Source organism: Aotus nancymaae, unplaced genomic scaffold (genome assembly GCF_030222135.1).
Source record: "Aotus nancymaae isolate 86718 unplaced genomic scaffold, 86718_ANA_hifiasm-v0.15.2.pri h1tg000020l, whole genome shotgun sequence".
Classification (NCBI taxonomy): domain Eukaryota; kingdom Metazoa; phylum Chordata; class Mammalia; order Primates; family Aotidae; genus Aotus; species Aotus nancymaae.
The window spans coordinates 24,292,158-24,315,316 of NW_026988432.1; the positions used below are offsets into that span (position 1 = coordinate 24,292,158).

The window sequence follows — 23,159 nt, forward strand, 5'->3', positions numbered from 1 at the left end:
AAAAAGTTGAAAAACAAGAGCTAAAAATAGCTTGAAGATAGCAAGAAAAAAAAATACAACCCATGATTACATAGGAGGAGCTCTTGTAATGTTTATGATATAATTTGGGACTGGAATTCAGCTATTTCTGAATATAAAATATTTCTCATTTTTAAAATAAAATTCTGATCATACAGTTTATGTGGAAGCATGAAGGCCATTCTATGCTTGACAAGCTTCACAATACATCATACGAACTCCCATATCTTGAGGCCAATTTTTGATTTTACCTATTGAATGTATACTTGTAGCATATATTTTCCTATATGAAGCTGAGAATCTGGAAATATCTCAATAGTCATACGGACATATAATATATCTATGTATATATGAATCTCAGAAATTTTATTTGTGACATATATGTGTATGCATGTATCACAAAATAGAACTTTTGAGTTTCATGTGTTTCTCTAAAGACTTATTTACTTTTAGTTTGCCTAAACAATTAATTTGCTTCTTTTCAGGTCTCTATGCTAACCATGTATAGGAGCAAAAGGTAAGGAGGAGATTAGGCTTCTCAGAGTAAGTTCTTCTGAAAACAATAAAAAATGATAGGTTACATCCTTATGATGTGAAGAAGTTAGATGTAATACCAAATGTATTAGAACAAAAAAAGCAGTTTGGCGAATGCCACTGACTATGAGGGCAATCACCCCTTAGTCTAAGGAATAATATTGCAAATGCCTTCCATAACTAGGTGAGTGAATACAAATGTGGTTGCCCACACAAGCCAGGCTGCTGCAAACTCACACGAAAAATTGGCATCCTTTCTATTGATTTCACTTTATTGCCCATTTACCTCTTACCACCAGAATTTAATTAAATTGTGTAAAGTTTCCGATAACAAGTGCTTTAAAACTAATCAGCTTTTCAATGAATGTGCTAAATACTGGGCTGCATCAAGAGCATGCGTGCGTGCGGGTCTTTTCCTGTTTCTCCACCTCTAGAGCTATTCAAAGATGGAAGCATCCAATCAGGTGGAAGCAGTGTGGCCCATTCCTTCACTTACCTGTTCTTTTCCCGTGGACACCTCAGTGCAGAACAATCTGTAACCTTGGACTGGACCATTTGCATAGGCAGGGGGTTCCCAGGTAATAAGAATTGAGGTAGGTGAGGTAGATACAGCTTGCAGGTTTTCTACTGGCCCTGGAACTTGTACTGTATACAAGAAAGAAGTGATTAGGATAAGTGGTTTTTCTTTCTCAAAACAAACAAAATTATGTTTTTACAGTTCAATAAAATTCTAGGAGTATGTATTTTAGAATGATATAGAATAAGAATATAAACATATAAACCCTGGAAACTTTAGAATCATTTCATTTTAAAATTCATAAGAAGGTTACATTAACAGAAATTGCCCATTCTATTTTACATTTAAAGAAACTGGTGAAGGAGTGGAAGTGACTAAGATAATGGCAGAAAAGAGTGGGATGCTGAATCTAAACTTTTAGTCTGAAAAATTTGCCACTATGCCACTGTGTCTTTGCCTGCATATGGCTAATAACTGCAGAAGGAAAAGAGACAGTCCATTTGGAGGACTAGTACATTATCGTTCTACTTATAATTTTAAAAGTTTGCACAGCTACAGATAATTCACCACGTTGTCTTTATTTAAGTCAGCATTTTAAAATCTTGCCTAATTTGGGGTCCTTTAAATGAATTTTAGCCATTTTATTTTCAATTCCACTTTTTAGTATTACATTTTCTCTCATTATTGTTACTTTACTTAATCAAGAATAAAAAACTTGCCTGTTAATGAAATTAGATAGCACACATCCACAACAGTTTACCAAAAACACTTGTCTATACTTTTCTTTTCTTTCTTTCTTTCTTTCTTTTTTTTTTTTTTTTGCAGAGACAGAGTCTTGCTGTGTTGCCCAGGCTGGAGTGCAGTGGCATGATCACATCTCACAGCAACCTTGAACTCCTGGGGTCAAGCAATCCTTCTGTCTCAATTTCCTGAGTAGATAGGACTACAAACATGCACCACCATGTCCAGCTACTTTTTTATTTTTATTTTTGTAGAGACCAGGTCTCACTATCTTGCCCAGCACAGTCTCAAACTTCTGGCAAGCAATCCTCCTGCCTTGGCATCCCAAAGTGCTAGGATTACAGATGTGAGACACCACACCCAGCCCAGGTATCTTATCATTCTGAAACTTTCAGAGTTTAGAAAAGTAAAATGGTACCTATGCAGGGTTTTTAATGTAACACTCCTAATGGGGTCTGTAACTACATATTTAATCAAATGTAATGATATCAAATTAATCAAATGTAACTATATATTTGTTAATCAAATGTAACTATGTATTTGCAGAAAGCATATATTTACACCAAATGGGCTTATTAAATACTACGAATAGTCTAGCAAGAGGTCAGGTCAGGTTCAGATGCAGAATGAGTTAAGAAAAAGCTTCAATTTTGATTATTTGCTAATTTTGTATTTGCTAATATTTTGTATTCCTGCATATGGACCTGTATATGGCTTGTACATGGTAGGTGCAATGGCCACATTATGGTAAATGGTATCATCATCACATGTTTAACTACAACCCTACTTGATAATGTCGTCTGTGTATTTTCCCCAGCCTTGGATACCACCTAGCTTTGGACAGACATGCATTGTCGTCCTCTAATAGAATTCTGAGAGTTTGAACTTCCATAGAAACAACGGCATACGAAAAGCTGCCTGGCATGTATCTGATGATACACTTCTTAGATCAGCGTAGAACCTAACAGCATATCTCTGCATCATTTTTCAAGATTTGTTCCATGGAACCCAGGCTTCTTATGGTATCGTTGCTCACACATTTATTTGGAAAAATATTTATATTCCTATCAGAACATGTATTTATTGTCACCTTTGCATATTTCCCACCAGTCCCCAAACCTTGAGAATCCTTGTTCTTAACAACTGTATTTTTTTACCTTAGCAAATGATTTGTTTTACTTTTTGCCATTAAAAAATGTATTGGTAAATAATTTAAAGCCAAAGGAAAATTTAAGAATAAGAATAGTGCATAGAACAGTCCTATTTCCTATATCCAGACTGACCTATTGTCAACACTTCGAAATATATTTACCAAAATATTCCTCTCTAATCACATATACATACATGTATACATGCACATAAGAGAGACAGAGAAACTATATATAATCAGAATAAGCTACCCAAATCATTTCTCCTTAACCCTAAATACTTTAGTGCATATTTCTTAAAAATAAATGAGTATATGAATAGTATAGTTACCAACTTCCACGAATTTAACATTAACACAATGCTTTTATCAAATCTTCATCTGCATTTTGGTTGTATCAACTGACCAATAGTGTCATTGGTGTGGCACTTCCCTCACCCATTCAGGATCCAGTTTAAGGTCAGGTTTTGTTACCATGTCTTTTCATGCTGTTGTGAGTTCGAACAGTTCTAAATCCATTCTTTGACATTTGGGCAATTTATATTTTTAAAGAATCTAGCCCCTTTTTATAAATAAAATGTTCATCATCTTGAATGTATCTTTGTGTCCTCATGTTAGATTTAGGTTATGCATTTCAGACAAATGAAATGTCAATGATGTCTGTTCTCAGGGCATCACATCCAGAGGCACAAACTCTCTCTCTCCCCTCATTTATAATGCCAGAGATGAGTACCTGGCCAAGGTGCTGTCCGTTTTCCTCAGTGTATAGTTTATAAGTTCCTTACGCCATTACAGCTCTCTACCACTTGCAACTAATAAGCAACCCATGGGGAGATAACATTAGGGCCATATAAATATGCTTGTTATCAACATTTCCCATAGATTTAGTATCTAATACTGGTTCTTGATATAATCAATTTCTAGTATGGTGGTTACAAAATAATGATTTTTTTTTTCCATTCCGGCACTTTCTCTACATTTACTTGTTGACACTTAGCATTTGACTATAAGCAAAAGTCCGTATTTTTCTCTTTTTGTGAATCTTTTATTTCAATGGGCACCTGGATTCCTCCTTTTTTATAATCTATCATTCATTACTGTCCTTAATTATACTGGTGTTCAGATTGACCCAGATTCAACCAGGGAAGCTCTTTTTAATCTTGCTTTTCTGTCCTGTAACATATTCCAATCATTTATTGGAGTACCTCGTTTCTTTTTGGCATAGGATGTTCCAGGCTCATCTTGATCTTGCGTCAGCTCTAGAAGCAGACACTTTTTAAAGATTTTCTGGTTCTTTTTAGTGGCAAATTGTATAAAGACAATTATTAGAATGCTAGGTGTATAAGTTGCTACTTGAGTGCATTTACTTCTAAGTTTTTTTGGTGAACAGGGCTAAGAAACACGTGTGCATGCATACACATGCCCACACACAAATGTATATACATACATATACATGTATATACATACATACAGATAGTACATATTTTTTGTGACTCCAAAGTAATGTCTCCCATTCCAATATATCTCTATAGGGTTTTGTCTTGCTCTTCTCATTCCTTTTTGATGTATTCTTTCCTTCACAGAAAGAACCCTTACTCCTAAAGAGTTGTATTTTGACACTTTATGAGTGTCCCCACTTTAATATCCTTCCAGAAAGAAATATTTTTTTTTCTAGGAAAAAGCTCTCTGTTCCACAAAGGAGAATTTAAGAGACAAAGCTGAACAATGAGAAATCTTACAGTGGATAATGACTCACCAGAATCATGCTATAACAAAGCAAACATTTTCCTTAATGGGAAAAACAAAAAGAAACAAATCAAACCAAAATTGTGTCCACTAATATTGTTCAAATGAATTGTCACGGTACTATATGTTAAAGAATAAAAACATCAATGATTGGTATGTTTGTATTATTACTGATATATCCACAAAGACAATGCACGTATTTCAAGAGGGGACATTTCTGCTTCTGAACCTATTATTCCTCAACCGAAGGCAGAGAAAGGAGCCAGAGCATTGAGAATGAATGACCTGCTTAAGATATATGCTGTATGTGAGGTATTCAGAATTGTGATATGGTGCACACAGTGCATAAACATGTCCCAGCTGATACATAAAGTACTCACTGAATGTGTTCCTTCTTGCTCTCTTATGGCTATGCGGAAAGGGTGTGATTTATTAACATGGCTCAAACTGGGAGCTGAGATTTCAATTTAAAAATGACCACTCCAAGGACATCACTCCTCTCGTGAGATGTAACACATTCAAAGAAGGTGAGAGCCCAGCCCTAGCTTCCCAGACATAACCACTCCAGGAGGACTGGGAGATGAGAGGGTGTCTGGTAGAAGGGAAGGGGAGCCAGTGTTTGGAAAGCTTCTGCTCATCTCTCCCACTAGAACACAACGGGGTGATGAGAAACAATTCAAATGGACTCCAACTTTCAAGGGGCAAAGGAGAAGAAAATGTACCTTATCTGACCCATCACATGCACAGCAGGTGGCAAGTTTGCTGAGAAGGAAGGAGTGTGAGGTGTCCCCAGGTCACTCTGAGAGTTTTCTGAGGTTCCAAGCATGGCATGGAAGAGACACTACAAATGAACTCTTCATCTACAGTGAAACCAATGAGAATCTGCAAGAGAAGGCCGAGAGAGCCACCTAGCAAGGAAGGGGCTGCGCATGGTTCAGAATGGGAGGACGTGCACAGCCGTACATGACCATGACCCTTTGAGAATCATCGAGGCTTGGAAACTTGTGTGAATCAGATATGACAACCACACAGACACTTCCATCAGGCATCATGGGGGAGAACAGACTACAGGGATATCTGCAGCTCAAAGCAATATCCCCATAAGAACAAGCATGAGGCTACACTCCTTTCCTGCTAAGCCTCACCAGGGCTGCTCAGTGTCCTGGCTCTTTGTCCCAGAAGAACAGTTGGTACACATTCTATTTAGTTGCCCAAATAATCACAGTGACTGTCTTTTCCACAAAAATATGCACGATGTTGCTACACAGAAAGCACTCAATTAATGTCAGTCAAATGAATTACATGTGTTACAGTAAATCACAGGCTGAAGACACATTACATAATCTAACCCATTGGTTTTGTTGATCCATCATTGTTACTAAAAGGGATTAGAAAAGAGTGTTTTCCTCACATATCTGGTATGAACTAAAATTAGTACATGTGTCTGTGTGTTTGCTGTGCATGTGAGCCTGTGGGCACTCTACCCATCTTATAATTTCTTTATATTTATGTAGCTTAATTATTATTGGAGGGGAAATATGGGGCAGTAAGTATTGTAATTTGGACTTACTTTACACTGATAGTGCCAATCCTAATACCCTGTTGATCAACTGCACTCTTCTGGATCTATCTAGTTTAAGTATTCACAAACAACAGTATGCATTTTTATCAAATGCCAGCAAAGGAGAACATTCTATTTGTTGGTGTAAAGTTTCCAATTGCCTTTTTTCCTGAGAAAGGATTACCCTTCGATATTAAATTGTTTCCTACTTCAACTCTTCTAAAATTTATTTTATGATCTGATTGTATTGGTAGATTTTCAAAATATACTCATATGTTAAAATAAAAATTTCATAATTATATCTTGATTTGAATATAAATATCAAAATATACATATATTTCGTATATAAAATATCAGCCCTCTGAAATAGACCAAAATCGTGCTTGCCTGTTAGATACTTTTCTTTACTGCATTCTTGGCTAGTGTCAAGGCTCTGTGTTTCACTTAAGCTATAAAATGTCTACTTATCTGTGTTTCATTTAAGGTATTAAATGCTTCCTCATCTTCACAAAAATGCTATAAATTCAAATTCATTATTTCCCTAATATTTTCCCTTTGATTTTTAGGCCTTATATATATATATATATGGTCCTTTACATATATGAAGAATATATTATTCATGTTAATTGTGGAGATACATATAGTATTCATGTACATAAATATAATTATACATTTATTCAGATCCATATCCATAAATTATATTTCAGTAAAATTTGTATACTTTTACATGTATGATACCTTATATGCATATGAACTTCAAGAGAAAAAGAGATAAAGGGAGACTCAAAAATGTTCAACAATGGGGCCGGGTGTGGTAGCTCACGCCTGTAATCTCAGCACTTTGGGAGGCCAAGGTGGTAGCATCATTTGAGGTCGGGAGGTCATGACCAGCCTGACCAACATGATGAAATCCTGTATCTACTAAAAATACAAAAATTAGCCAGGTATGGTGGAGGACACCCGACTTCCCAGCTGCTTGGGTGACTGAGGCAGGAGAATCCCTTGATCCCTGATTCCTTGAACAACAGAGGCGGAGGTTCTATTGAGCAAAGACTGTGCCACTGCACTTCAGCCTGGGTGACAGAGCTAGACTCCATCTCAAAAAAAAAAAAAAAAAAAAAAAAAAAAATTCAACAATGGGAATTAGATGTGAAATCAATACTGTTAACAGCTTCAGCCTTCCATTTCATTACATTTTAGTATGTCAGTCAAGGAACTTAATGGGCTTAACTGCTCATCATTCGAAGATGTCTTTAATATTCCTCACTGATCCCCTCAGTTGGACAATAATTTTGTGGCAAACTGCATCTAATTTCTCCCCATATCCATTCAAGTTACCTATTTCTTCAAAAAATGGAAAGATTTCAGAATAGATGCATAATCTGTGCAAGTAATTCATCAATCAATGTCAGCCTACCCAACTACCTTTTTTAAATTTCAATATTGCATTACAGTGGAAATTCACTATACCACCTGTATCTCAGAACAAATTAAATACTTATGTTGGAGTAAATGAGATGTATTACATGTCACTATTTGCACTGGGAACAGTAATTTCTGACTATATATATAAATTTATGGTATAACAGAGCACTTTATAATGAGATCTTATTGGATATTAACCCCAATAAGTGGAATATAAAACTTAGCTGAACCTTTAATAAAGCATGATTGATCACATATAATCATTTTGAAGACAGGATGTATTTGTATGTGAAAGAAGAGGGGGAGAGAGAGTGGGAGATAGCTGCTCAGTTTAATGATTTATAATTGATTAATTATAGATGACAGGATGTGCGATTTCTTCTCCCTATTCTACCTATGATAGAAACCTGTCACTAGCATCAGAGTCCATGAACAAGCACCTGAAATTATCTGCACATTAAAAAAAATGTGTTATGTATATTTTTTGAGAAGTAGCGTTCTTAGCTTCTATCATTGGAGTATATGATCTCACAAATAGTAGCTCCCAGTGGATTGCTATCTCAGGTTTCTTTTGGTTCTGAAAAAACGGTGATTCTTTATCATCAAATCATTTTTAGTGATTGTTAATTACTTTATAATGGGAAAACATAGTATCACTTTAAAGAGCTATCTTCAACTTTTAATCAAATACTACTGTTTCAAAGCTAAAACATGTTTGTGAAATAGACTTCTATTTTATTTTCCAAATCATGGGTATTTCAAAAACATTTGAATTCATCTGCTTTTATTCACCAAGTATTTTAGGTTTTATAGGATGTTAGGGCTCCTGATAATCAAAAAGTCACATAGTATATATGAATTAGTATACTTTTTTCTTTTCTTTCTCCTGCTCTGTTTTCAATCAAATATCTATCTAACTGTCTGCCTTCCTGACTTACTTTTACTGTAAGAAATTTGATATTTGCAATAATCAGACTAAAATCTAAATTATGATTTATCAAATCTGTTTCTTTAAAAATCATGGGAGCTCAATCCCTTTCAAAAAATAATTTGAATGTGAGGGTTTCAAAGAAAGCTTTAGAAAAATCAAGGCATGCCACTATTTCTTAATACTGAATGAGGCTGATGTCTCTGAGCCATTATACTGATGCTTCTCAGCTGGAAGTCCAAAATGAAGATAAATGTTAGTGTCAGGGAAGAAGTAGTTGAGCATTTGAATATTTAAAGTCTTTTTTAAATGACTGTGTAGTACAATGAGTTCTACTGTTCCTATATCATCAATTTAACAGCCACCATTAAGAAAAAAAACTAAAATAAATGTGGATTTGAAGAAAAACTGTCATGTTGTCATTAAAATAATGACCTATAATTCACATGCCCTCAATTTAGGTCAGAATTCTGAGGCTGATTCCATCCCTTTATTAGTTTGCTAATTTAAAAATGATTCTTGGGCCTATGTTGAAAAATCAATAGCAAGGGATCTAAGTAATAATCTTTAGTGATCCAAATGGATTTAAACCACAAAGCTCTCTTTCTTTAAGCAACAGCTTCCATTGCTGATGATCTCCTCAATGAACGTGTTACAAATGCAAACCACTTTTGAAACTACTTACATTTATTGATAATAAAGTGTATGCTTTGATTGCCTCTTTGATTTTTTTTTCTCCTGTAGTTAACAGCTTTAATGATATTTCTATGAAATCTGTTTCTATTCTGTATGGGGGATGCAACATGAAAAAGCCTGCAGGCAATGTAATTATTAACATAATGAAACCTCTTCTTGACTGAACTGTACATAGTTAGGAGATACGACGGTAATTTGGCAAAGAAGCAGCAGAAACTATAGGGTAGGTTTCTATTACAAAACCACAGGCGTCTCACAATATTTGGTTGGAGGAAGCAGTTATTACCTATTCATTTTACCTTTAGTTTTAATGTTTTCTATCTGCTACACACAATATACTAAACTGTACCATTATATGTATATATGTGTGTATGAATATACATAGAACAGACGCAGATATGAATAAACACACATATATAATATGTGATATAGATGATGCATGTTTGTACACACATATATATGCTTAGATATTAATATTTTGACAACTTAATAGAAAAACTTTAATGACTCCCTCTGAAGAAAATAATCTTCAAAGTAGATTTCCTGTAATTCAGCCTAGAACTGGAAGCAGTTTGATAATAAAGGGATTACAGGAATTGACCTCCAGATAAGGTCTTTCAGTAAGACAGCTCAGATTTTTCACTAACACAACCAAGTAGTAATAACCTTGTGAAGCATGTAGAGTATTTTTTTAATGTAGAACATTTTGAATTTTACTTTGGAAATTTCTAGGCAATGCCTAGAAATGCAAAGTGTAGTGAAGAACATAGATTCTGGACTGTATGGTGGAAGTCTCACATTGTTTCAAGTGCAGATTTCTAAGTAATGTCAAAGGCAATTGTTTTTATGATCTAGAAAAACTACCTAAATATACCAAACAGCAGATAAAAACTTAAAGTTTCATCCAATGTGCTTAAGTTTACATACTGAATGTTACATTTACACATTACTGAAAGCTTGATATCATATAAACCTATCATACTGACTAAAAATATTTGACAGTGAGCTGGGTCTCATTACTCCCCATTGTGATTGAAATTTTTAGATAAAAGTACCAGCTGATTTTAAAGTCTATTAATAACTTCTATGTGTTCAGCCTACAGTTGTTTCTCCAGAACTGTGAACTATTTTATTATAAACTTTTATAATAAATTTTCCAGGAACTTACTTAGGAAGGAGAAAATTCATGGAAAACACCTAAAGATGAACAGAAGACCACATATAATAAAGGTTAAAAATTCTCTGGACAGACAACTAAACATGTAAAAATTCCAGAATAGATCTATTGAGGAGATCCACAGGAATAAGGGATGTTAATGGGAGCTTAGTTAAGAACGTTTCTTGAAGAACAATTAAGACTTGCATTGATGGATGAAGGATGAATCTGGTGAGACAGGACACATCAGGATGAATGAGTTGAATGGGTAACATTGTTGACCTGAGCATTTCCAGAACAGAACTTACAAGTTGGGAAATGGAGACAAAAATTACCCTATAGCTTGTGGAAGGCTTCAGATGATGAGGTTTACGAGTAAAAACAATGAGAATAATTCCAAGATGAACTAAATTAATGATGGGACATTTCATCTCGTATTGAGGAAACCACTTCTTTTTCCCAAAGCATGGAATTACCATTAAGTTGTTTTCTTAATAACCACCATCAACAAATCAAATCATGTTTTGCCAATCTCAGAAAAATGTGGTCTCTTTCCTTATATTCAAAGAAAGTTTAAAAAATCATTCATTTTTCTCAAGATGCTTCTCTCAGAAAATTCAGTCTGGGAACAAGTATTCACAGAATTCCAATTTTCAAATGAATTGTCAAGGACTTTTGACAAAATTACGTGGAAATCCCGTTCAAGTGAATTGTCAAGAGCATTTGACAAAAATCACAAAGAGGCAGAAACTATCTCTAAGATAACTAGTGGTAAAAAAAAAAAAAATGCTTCAGATAGGGTTGAAACATCTTAGTTTTTGATTCCAGAGTCAAAAAACCCCTTCTCCTAATTTACTGTATCCTTGGTCCAAGTATTATTTAAATACTCTGAGCATCATTTTCTCAGGTAGCATAAGGATTATATGAGATTATGTAAAAAGCAAGTGTTCAATATAATATGGTAGTTAATATTATTGTTACCTGAAATCAAGACTCATAAGCTTTTTCAAATATTGGTTACCTCATCAGACAATTGGAGGAAGAGTTTATTCTTCTTAACTCTCAGTATTGTTAGAAGAACATGAGGAGATGATGTATGCAAAGGGGAGACGAAAAACATAGCATTCCATAGATGCCTAAAAAGATGTGGCCTGAGCCCTGATCAGGATTACGCTGAAAAACCAAACTTGGGCTGAGCGCGGTAGCTCACACTTGTAATCCCAGCATTTTGGGAATCTGAGGCAGGTGGATTACCTGAGGTCAAGAGTTTAAGACCAGCCTGGGCAACAAGGTGAAACACTGTCTCTACTGAAAATACAAAAACTAGCTGGGCAACATAGTGTGTGTCTGTAATCCCAGCTACTCAGGAGGCTGAGGCAGGAAAATCACTTGAGCCTGGGAGGCAGGGTTGCGGTGAGCCAAGACTGCGCCATTGCATACTCTAGCCTGGGCGGCAGAGCGAGACTCAGTCTCAAAAAATAACAAAATAAAAATCTGGCCAAGAGAGTCCCTAATAGAAGAGCCAAGATTATCCTGAAGTATATCACAAATATAAATGGAGCCTTTTAACCTTCTCATAAATAATCCACCAGTTTTCATTTGTTGTTATATTTCCATACTGTACAGACCATAAATTGATGTTTAAATCTTTAGAAGATTCCCAAGCAGAAACCTTCAGAAAGGGCATTTGTTGGCTTCATACTTACTTCACAATGATTTGAGACTTGTATGTATCTCAAGATTGTATTTCTGCATTCAAAAATCTCAGTTCTCTATAAATAGATACGCATCACAGAGGCAGGTGTCTTCAGCTTACGTGCAACCCAGAGTGTTTCCCATGGTGATAATGTGACTAAACCCAGCAACCTTTCTCAAAGTCGGCTTGTATTACGGTCAGTATGGAAAGAATCAATAACTGATATTTGTACTTTTAATAGAGCAATAAATGACATGTATAGATTGCTTTTATAAAAGAGCCCTGCTGCCATTTACTAGAGGAAAAGGAAGCAGAAATCTTTTTTCAGACAGTTAAGTGAACAGATTTTTCTACATAATGACAAAAAGATCCTACCTTAAAAGATACCATCTCTTTGGGGAATAAACTTATTGTTTATCTATTTCAATGCTTTAAAAGATAAGGAACTGCCTTGAGTAAACTGACTCTTTTGGGAGGGACTATAAATTAAGGAGGAAATTTAGCACTCTATTCTCCTAACATGCAGGTTTCACAGAAGTCAGAGTTCTGGGATGCTTTGATGCACAAGATGCCAGAAAAAAACCATCTATTAAATTTTGGGCAACAGAGGCCAACAGTAATGGGTGTCACCTCCAGAGTCACAGATTCAGGGTTCAAATCTCAAAGCCTCATTCAAGCTATGTGGCTAGGATCAAGCTATTTAATGTCTTTGCATTTAAATGTCCTTATTTTAAAACCTGGGCAGTACTTACCAGATAAGGTTGTTGTGAAGATTAGTAATAAATAACTATAAAGTATATCTGGCACAAAGGAAATGCTCGATGAATGTTAACTAATTTTGCAGTGTTCCAGGCACTGCGGGCATTTGGGGGGAAAGAGTGAACACTTCCATAGAACTCATAGTCTAACATGGCAGGACCCCAAGGTGTAGGGAGGAGAGAAGTCCAAATGAGGTGAGAAAAATTCCTGGGGCCAGACCATGGCAGGCCTTAAAGGCCTTGGGAGGATTTGAATTTTTATTCTAAAAATGAGAAGGAAATTCCTGTTTTAAGCATTTTTCACTCTGTCTGCTGTATACAGAGTGAATTAAAGGGGGGATATATGAGTGCTGAGTATTCTACCAATTGGTAGAATATTCCAAGTCCAGGAGAGGAAAGCAGCTTAAATTAGAATAACGGCTGGCCATGGAGATGAAGAAAAGGGTAGGGATTTAAGAACTATAGGAAGGTAAAATCAATAGGACTTGGATTGGAGGTAAGAGAGTGAAGATGACCAGAAGCACCAGGAATGACACCTGCAATCAGATTTGCATAGCTACGTGATTCTGGTGTTGTTCACTGAGAAAAAAACAACAACACTGGAATAGACTAAACTGAGCCTGTGTGTGGGTGGAAGTGTGTGGGTGAGGGAATTCACAGGTTTGACACCACATTGGCTTTGAGGTACTTCACTGGATACAGAGATGTCCAGCTGGTTATTCATTTCCATATGGACACTCATACCTAACATCTTTCCCCATCTTTCCTTCTTTTAATTCATTAAGCTCCCAGTTAGATAACTCCACACCCTACTTCTACTAACAGGCACATCACAAACTATTTTCTTCTTTCTTTCTTTCTTATGCAATATTCTGCTTTTTCTATTGCCAGCTGTTTTTCAGGAAGATCATCTGGTCTCCGGATCCCAAGAAAATCTGTTTGTTCTGGTTTCCATTTAACTTAACTCTTCTAAAACACCCTGATCCTTTTTGAGGCACTCATATTACCCTAATTAACAGATCAGACTGTGCTGAGGTACTTTTTTTTAAGTAATGTATATGTACATTGAAGAATTTTTCTCATTCTTTCTCCATACTTGGAAAAAAAGAGACCAAGACAAAATATCTTTCCTAATAGCAGCAACAATAAAAATTCCGGTAACAATGAACCCGGGTACACAGCTGACCTTGACAATACTGAAATTAATATTCACTTTGCAATTTCACTGACATTTATCACTGAGAAGCACCTTTAATGCCCTTACACATACAGGCATGCAATGGAAAGATTGATAATCACACAGGGCAGAAAACCTAGTTTTCCTGTATCTCTAAGAAGCATCTAAAAGGCTTCTGGTCTGCTGACTGAACCACCCTGAGGATTAAGTTTATTTTATTTTCAGTATTCAAAAGATAAGAAGTTTATTAACCACATGGAAGATTTGGGCTTGTTCAGAGATAGCAGCAGGAAGACAAATGGACTTCAGCAGTAAATCATCTCACAGAAGTTGGAGAATGACTTTAGGTAAAACTGAATACAGGAACCCTGGTGTGCTGCTCTGGATCAAAAATTCCCCTTTCTTTACCCAACCCCACTGCCTTTGCTTTTATATCCACTGGTGACATAAAGTGCCAAACCAACAGGAAAAAAAAATGACTTTGACTCATGCTCAAGAGCTGTTAGCATGCTGAGTAAACACTGAGTAAAATAAGGAAAACCATTAACTATGGATGTTATTTAGATAACTTCTAGAAACAGTTATTTGAGAAGAGTTAAATTTAACCACTGTATTTTGATAACTCTAAAACTCAATTTAATTTCATATTGGCAACCTTCTTGACTTCCTTTTGACGGGGCATAAGACACAAGCAATATACATACAAGCAATCACAGTCTAAAATGAATATAATATGAGGTATGAATACTCACATGTAATTTAAATTTTCTAGTGTACACATTAAAAGTAAAAATGAAATCAGTGAAATTAGTTATAATAATACAAAATTAAATATTTTTTAAAAGGTTAGCAAAAATACTATAAGAATATTAGGCTATAAAGAGAATGTAAAACACATTATATCCAAAGTGATAAAAATTAATCAAGCAGTTTAAACACTGTGGCATAAATGAAAATGTAAGTGGTATATTAAATTTATTATTATATTGTTATTTGTTCTTAAATATTATATTAGATAATAAACCATACCACCAGAATTCATACCTACTCATTTCTGGGAGTTCTTAACATTTTTGTGATGCGCTTGTACTGAACTACAAGCCAATTAACCCCTCTGAACAACAGAAGTAGTAATCATTATGTTTTATTTCACTGCAAGGTCATAGGAGAGGGCTTTGAATCAAAACGGTCGACTGAGGGTTAAGATCAAATAGGTAATTTATAACAGAGAGTAGAAATTATGTGCCTAGCATGGTCTTCAGCATGATGGTTGGTATAACTCATCCAGGCTGGCTTAATCTCATGAATGTTGACATTTTACAAATATTATGTGATCACTGCTACTAATGCTTAGCAATGGTGAATTAATAAGAATTTTAACTCATTAAAGAACTGTTGTCAAAATGCACTTAATGTTTATTTTTCCTGAAATAAACATTGCTAATCTTAGTTTGTACACACACACACACACACACACACACACAGACACACACACACACAGTTAGTAGTGTAATAGGAATATTATGCTAGGCTCAAATTCCAGCTCTGACACTACTAGTTTTGTTGTATTTAATTTTGCCATATCTAATGTAGGAGTTGGGTTGGGCCAGAAATCTTGCTTACAGTATATTTACAGATTCAAAGGATTGCTATTTGTCGGAAGCTAAAAGATTTTAAGGTGATGTCACACAATTACTATTTCAGGCCATAGCTGTTAGAAATCAGAGTCCTGGCTGGGTGTGGTGGCTCACTCCTGCAATCCTAGCACTTTGGGAGGCCGAGGCGGATAGATTACCAGAGGTAGGGAGTTCGAGACCAGCCTGACAAACATGGAGAAAACCCATCTCTACTAAAAATACAAAATTAGCCATGTGTGGCATGGTGATGCATGCCTGTAATCCCAGCTACTTGGGAGGCTGATGCAGGAGAATCACTTGAACCCGGGAAGCAGAGATTACGGTGAGCCAAGATCATGCCATTGCACTCCAGCCTGGGTAACAAAAGAAAGCTCCCTCTCAAAAAAAAAAAAAAAAAAAAAAAAAAATCAGAGTCCTGATATTGGCATCAGTGTTTGGAAGAAAGTCATTTTGGATTTTTTATCGACTGAAGGTTAAACAGTAGAAATCCAAGCATGCGGTCAATGTCAGTAACAGATCTCACAGGCACCTTCAGCAAAACCGGTTATTTGGCTAACTTCATTCACTTATTAGTTTCCTTCAGGTCACCTAAGCAGTTTGCAGTCCTTAATATTCAGAAAGCACTATGTCCTACAGCTTACAAGGCAGGGTTAGAATTCTGAAGAGAGAAAGAAGGTACGAGCATATCAAATATGATTTTAAGGACACTAGGGATGTCTTTTAATACCAACATTTCTTCTTTGTTTGAGAGGCAGTGACTGAAATCGTTTTTAAAATGAAAACTATAGCTTGCTAATTAATGTGCATATATACACGTATACACATACACTTTAATTTTCTATACGAATACACATATACTATATGTACATATACAATTATATATAATTATATATACAATATACTATGTATGGAAAAGTATATATATATATAATGATGTTGTCATTGCTAAGTTTTAAGCTGCCTGTGAAAACACCAACATTGACCACATGCTTGGATTTCTCCTGTTTGACCTTCAATTGATAAAAACCCTAAAATGTTTTTCTTCCAGACACTAATGCCAGTATCTGGACTCTGATTTTAACAGCTATGACCTGAATATATATATACACACACACACGTATATATATATATATATATATATATATATGTAATATATATATACACACATACACAGACATACATGTATAGATACATATACACACACATATACACGCACATACATACACACATATATACACATCGACACATATATACACACCCATACATACAAACATACATGTATACTTCACAGTTTACTCAGTCCTCAAACAGATTACATTGAACCTTCCTAAGTATATGTAAGAATTCTTACTAATATTCACAGGGTGGTATACTGGGTTGAATAGTACTCCAAAAACTCACGTACACCCAGAACCTCAGAATGCGACCTTATTTGATCACGTATCTTTGCAGATATAATTAGTTAAGTAAAGGTTATACTGGATTTAGGTGGATCCCAAGTACGGAATAAGAAGAGAAGAGGACTCACAGAGAGGAGAAGGCCATGTGGAGATGCAAGCAGAGACTGAAATTATGCAGCCACCAGCCAAGGAATGCCAAGGATTGCCAGAAGCCACCTGAAGCTAGGAAGAGGCAAGGAAGGATTTTTTCTGAAGCACCTTCAGAGGAAAAATAGCACTGCTGACACCGTGATTTCAGACTACCAGGCTCCAGAAACGTCAGAAAATACATTTTGTTGTTTTGAGATACCGAGTTTGTGGCACTGTTAAGGCAGTCCTAGATAAATAATACAGTACCCAAATGGGTTAACAAGTTCACTTACTCATTTCTAAGGGAGACATTTGAAAAATCAATGGGATTGAAAAAAATGTTGTAAGACCAGTTAGCAGTGTTCTTCCTTAATGAGACTTCTCTACTGCCCCTTCATATTATCACAAGCAGTTGTGATCCTTATTCTATAAGTAATTGAGAATCAGAAAGGGTAATTGACTTCCCCAAAAACAAACAGCAGAATCCAGAGAATATCTCTGTCTGGGACCCAGATCTTTTGCTTATTTTTTTAAGTGATGTTTCCATTTCAAGAAGAGAAGCTGTCATTATTGTAAGCCTATTGTTTAGGATAAGCAACCCTGTACTTAGGAATCTAGACACAGGCCTTGAGCTCTCACTAATGCACTGACATATTCTATGGCTATCCTTAAATGCTCTGGTCCCCAGGTTTATTGGTTATACATTTCGAAGATTGGAATCTATCTTAAAGTATTTCTGGATTTAACATTATGTTTCAGGGAACTGGGGAAATGTTTCAGACTCTGGGTACCCAGAGTTAACGGAGGATCTGACTCCCAATAATAAGAAAAAGGATTAAAAAATGAGATGTTGGAAGCAACTTCCTTTAGTAGAATTCTAGGACCTTTCCTGGGACAGACACCAAGCTTCTGGTACAATTCTGATGTGGTCACAACGCAGTAAGAAGACTCAACTTCTGGATCATCCCTGAACTGACATCCCATTAGAATTCAATCTCCTGTTTAATGAACACAGGCAAACTACACATCAGAAAACAAACTGGTTCTGGGCTAACATTTATTTTGGCACTGACCTGCACTTTTTGGATGGGTTCCTCAGAAAATCTTGGCAGCTGGAAGACTGGACTGCTGATCTGAGGCTTTCTCTTAGTCAATTCTCATCAAATTACACTTCACTAGCCTGACAGGGGGGATTCTAAAAAGGAGGCTTCTTTATGAATGACAAATATTCGAGCATCTTCTGTGCATGGAACTGTGCACGGCACTGTGCACATCCCTGTAACATATTCGTTAGGGATGTGTAGGGCACAGATGTTTTACAATTTATGACACGAAGAATGCTACAATGGGTTTTCCCCACTCAACTTTGCCACCATTAGAATCTACATACTGCATTGCATTGGTCATTGGCCTGGTCATATGTGGCATTTTCTTTTATTTTGATACTCAAAGAAGTACTGGGAACTTACTTTGAGCTCATGGCCTAATTAAGTAAATAAAATCTGCAAACATTTCACAGTTAAACTTCATGAGTAAAAAAGATAGTAACTCTTGATTTATTTCCTACATCCCTCCCTTCCCTACATATCCTCCAAATCAGCTTCATTCCCAGCTTTTAGATCCCATGAAATGGTAACAAACAGTCATCTAGTTTCTGAGGCCCAGAACCTGAGATAAAATTTGACTCTGCCTTTTCTCCCATGTCATCCACAGCAGCAAGTCTTGTTTCTATCTTCCAAAGGCATCTTGGATTTTTCCAGTTCTTTACTCCTCCAAAATTACCATGGAAATCTAAGCTATCTCATCACTAAACTACTGTATTCATCTTCTCTTTGTTCTCCTTGCTTCCAGTTTAAAAATGAAAATTAGGTCATGTCACTCCCTCCTGCATAGATGCCCCCACTCCCAACTAAGGATTAGATACAATATTCCTTACTCTGTCTTGAAGTTTTTCATGACTAGACCCTGCTATCCCTGGACTTCATCTCCACCACTCTCTCTCTTGCTTGCTCTGCTGCAGGACAGTGGTCTTTTGCTCTTTCTCTCCAGGGACTTAGCACTGCTTATTTGCTCTGCCTGAAATGTCTTGACTCACAGGTGTTTGCTGCCACCTTTTCATATTCTTTCAGGTGTGACCCTAAATATCTCTTCTTGGGAAAGGCTTTCTTTGACCTTCCTATCTAGAATCATTCCTACTCATCCTGTGTATCCTTAAGTGTTTTGCTGTTCTGTGGGTTTCACTTTTATTTATTTATTTTGAGACAGAGTATTACTCTGTCGCCTATGCTTTTCAGTACTCAGAATTTTATTTCTGAGCCCCACCCTCTGAAAATACAGTCTGGAATACTTGTACCTTAAACATTTATATATCCTGTATTTCATCAGCTCTTGAGAACTCCCTCATGAGAATGTAGAAGGGACAGGTTTTTATTCTGATCTAACTGGCCAGGGATTAGACTCAGAACCTGTGTGTGACATGCCATGATCATAGCTCACTGAAGCCTCAAACTCTCAGGTTCAAGCAATCCATTCATCTCAGCCTCCCAAGTAGCTAGGACTACAAACACATGCCACCACACTTGGCTAATTTTTGCATATTTTGTAAAGACAGGGTTTCTTTATGTTGTCCAGGCTGGTCTGGAACCCCTGAGCTTAAGGGATCCGCCTCCTTAGCCTCGCAAAGCGCTGGGACTACAGGCATGTGCCACCACTCCCGGCCTATTTGCTTATTATCCCTCTTCATCATTAGAATATAGACTTTATGAGGATAAGTACTTATCTTCTTTTACTACTGATTTCCCAGTGCCAAGAAACAGAGTGTAGCCCATTGCAGATACACAATGAATTATTTGTTGAGTGAATGGATGAAGAGATGGGGAGATTCAAACTAATTTGGAGGGTGAAATAGGAGCTTATGCAGGCTAAAAATTTGATTCCTGTGATGAATTAGACAGAATAGGCTTTTTGCTCTTGGAAATATTTAAATCAAAATCTTAAAGGAAAAATAGAAACGACCTATGAAATAGTCTAATGGATAAGAACAGCATTGCAAACATAGGAAAAAAAATACAGATACAGAAATTGGTAAATTATGTGCAGTGTTAAGGAAACTCACTATATGAGAAATAATTAGGATCAAGTAATGGAATTATAATGGATGATTGTAGCAGTAGCTGATATTTGTTGAGGGCTGACAATGTATTAGAAAGTAAACTAAATATCTCATTTAATCCTCAGAACAACCATTTGAAGGTGTACAATTGCATTACCATCTTAAATATTTTATTTGAATCTTTACAGCATCCCTGCAAGATAGATATTATCTCTATTTTACATAAGAAATGCTAACTTAACCCAGTTAGCTAGCAAGTGAAAAAGCTAGACTTCAAATCCAGTCTGACTTCTAAATTCTTGTTTTTAAAAATCTGTCATTCCACTTCCATTTGGAAGACCTGGAACACCAAATATAGGTTTAAATAAGAGGATGATGTACAAGTTACTAGCACTGACCATGGGCTTAGAGTTCCATTGCTTGACTTTCACTTGATACAAATCCATGGTCCTTTCCTTCTAGACACCAGTGGCAACATCTCAGCTTTGATTTTAACAGCTACAATTAGAAGCAGTAATTGCTTGTCATAGGCTTAAAATCTTTCAATATTAACTCATGGTAATCTCCACTCCCTGCTAAATATCCTGTGATCAGAAATCCTGTCCCAACTCAACTCCTCATTGCATGGGATCTTGGGATCCCCAAGGAGGAAAGATTGGGCTAAAACAGAAAAGAGATTTTTCATAGACTAGGGAGCAGTTGTGTTCCTCTTCTTCTCCCACCAGATCTTCCTCCAAGAAGAAATAATACTTTTATTAAAATAATATTAAGAACATTGGAGTCAAAGAAAAACAGTCATGTTACTGACTTTTTATGTAACATATAAAATTCACCATATATTACAGCAGCCAGAATATAACCTGCAGTGAAAAGAATCCATAAAATACTACAGCAATTTAAAAGGGAGTTTTACTTAATTTTGGTAGAGTGTTATATCAGGTAATTTCTAAAATCCTCCAAAGTATTTTATACTAAAAGATAATATGGTTTGTCTATTAAATTATATCTGCATTAGTTATTTACTAAATTAATCATGAATTGTTTACTAAAACTTTGTAACACTAACTTTTGGTTAAAAAAAAGGAAATAAATTTGATCCCACAGTATTATTTAGGTCAATTTATTTTACAGGTATATTTTCATAAAAAATAGTATCCCTAACTTCTTGGAATGTTTGTGTCCCCTCCAAAATTCATGTTGAAATTTAAACCCCAGTGCAAATATAGTAAGAGGTGGGGCCTCTTAGAAGATGATTAGGCCATGAGGGCTCTACCCTTATGAAGAGATTAATGCCTTGGAAGAGGGCTAGAGGGAAAAGCTAGCCTCTCTTTTTTGTCCTTCCACTTTTTCCATCATGTGAAGATACAACATTCATACCTTCTGGAAGATGCAGCCACAAAGCCTCATCTTGGAAGCAGAGAGAGCCCTCATTAGACACCAAACCTGGTTAATCTCGGACTTCCTAGTCTCCAGAACCGTGAGCAATACATTTCTATTCTTTATAAATTACCCAGTGTCAGGTGTTTTGTTACAGTAGCAGAAAGAGACGAAGAAAGAAACTATTCTGCCCTTATTTTATTTTCTATCCCAAGCATGTTATAAAAGGCTAGATGCACAGTAGGTGATCAATAAATACTTACGAACTGCAGAGAAAAACATGCTCTAAAGATATGGGAGTGCTTCAATATGTAAGTGATTAAAATGCCTTATTCCTTTCTATCTTTATTCTTTCCTAGTGGTATTCATCAGCTCGCTATCAAAAAAGTTGCCTAAAGCAGCTCAGCTCATATCCTTGGAGTGGAGTTTCATTCTGCTGCACCAGCATGATGACACTATCCCCAAAGATGTTCATGCTGTCTTTAACTCTAATTCAGCTTAGTAAACAAACTACTTTCACTTTTACTAGGGTATATAACCAAATTAGGCAATTAAACCCAAATCAGATCTACTTATTCTTTCTCCCAGACTAGTTGACCATGTTGCCTGAAAACCAGTAATTATTATGACACTTTCTTGTTCCCTTTCCTCACACTGCCCAGTATCTATGAGAAGTTAGCTTTCTTTCTATATGATTTCTCATGAAGCAGATAAATTTTCCAGATGTCTGGTTATACCAGCTGAAGAAGCCTGAATCATACTGTGTGCGCAAAAGAAAATAGAAAATAAGAGAGCCGGCAGAAGCTTCTTGGGGAAATCGCGTTTATATTATAACACTGTTCAACCCAAGCAAGTAGTAAGCTATGTCCTTCACCTTCAACTGCACTTTGGAAGATATATATATATATATATTTCCAGGTAATAGATACTTACAATTTTTAATATGATTAAGTAACTTAAGTAAATTAACAGAGTATCTTCAGGTCTAGATGCTCTGGCCTTTAAAAAATCTTGTCTATTAATTTAGCACATAATTAACTTTTTCGTTTTGAACAAAACTGAACAATTTTGTTCAAGGAGATGAAATCTGTGAACGCTAATTTTAGTGAATTCTCTGTAAAATTGTTTCCACCAGACCAACAGTTCCTTGAGAGTTAGGACCATTTCTGAGTTGCTTTTGTATCCTCATTTACCAGCATAGTGCCTAGACTGCCACTGCCCCACAGAACTCTCTGAAATCATGGAAATGTTCTCTGTGATCTCAGTAATCATATGTCGAATCTTGAGAAGTGGCTTACAAGACAGATAAGTTGAATTTTTGGTTTTTAATTTTATTTTATTTAAATTTTAAGTGCTACTGAGCAGTTGGAATATAGCTATTGTGACTTGGAAACTGGATTTTAA

General features: G+C 35.9%; 1 protein-coding gene across 3 annotated transcripts in view; it reads right to left on the reverse strand.

The window, feature by feature from the left end:
• Positions 1–23,159, reverse strand: part of DCC (DCC netrin 1 receptor) — a 1,184,710-nt gene that overhangs the window by 326,828 nt on the left and 834,723 nt on the right. For all 3 annotated transcript variants that reach the window (XM_012464272.3, XM_012464274.3, XM_012464273.3), the window contains exon 10: positions 1,049–1,197. In XM_012464272.3, the coding sequence (XP_012319695.1) occupies positions 1,049–1,197 (149 nt within the window). The remainder of the gene's footprint in view (positions 1–1,048; positions 1,198–23,159) is intronic.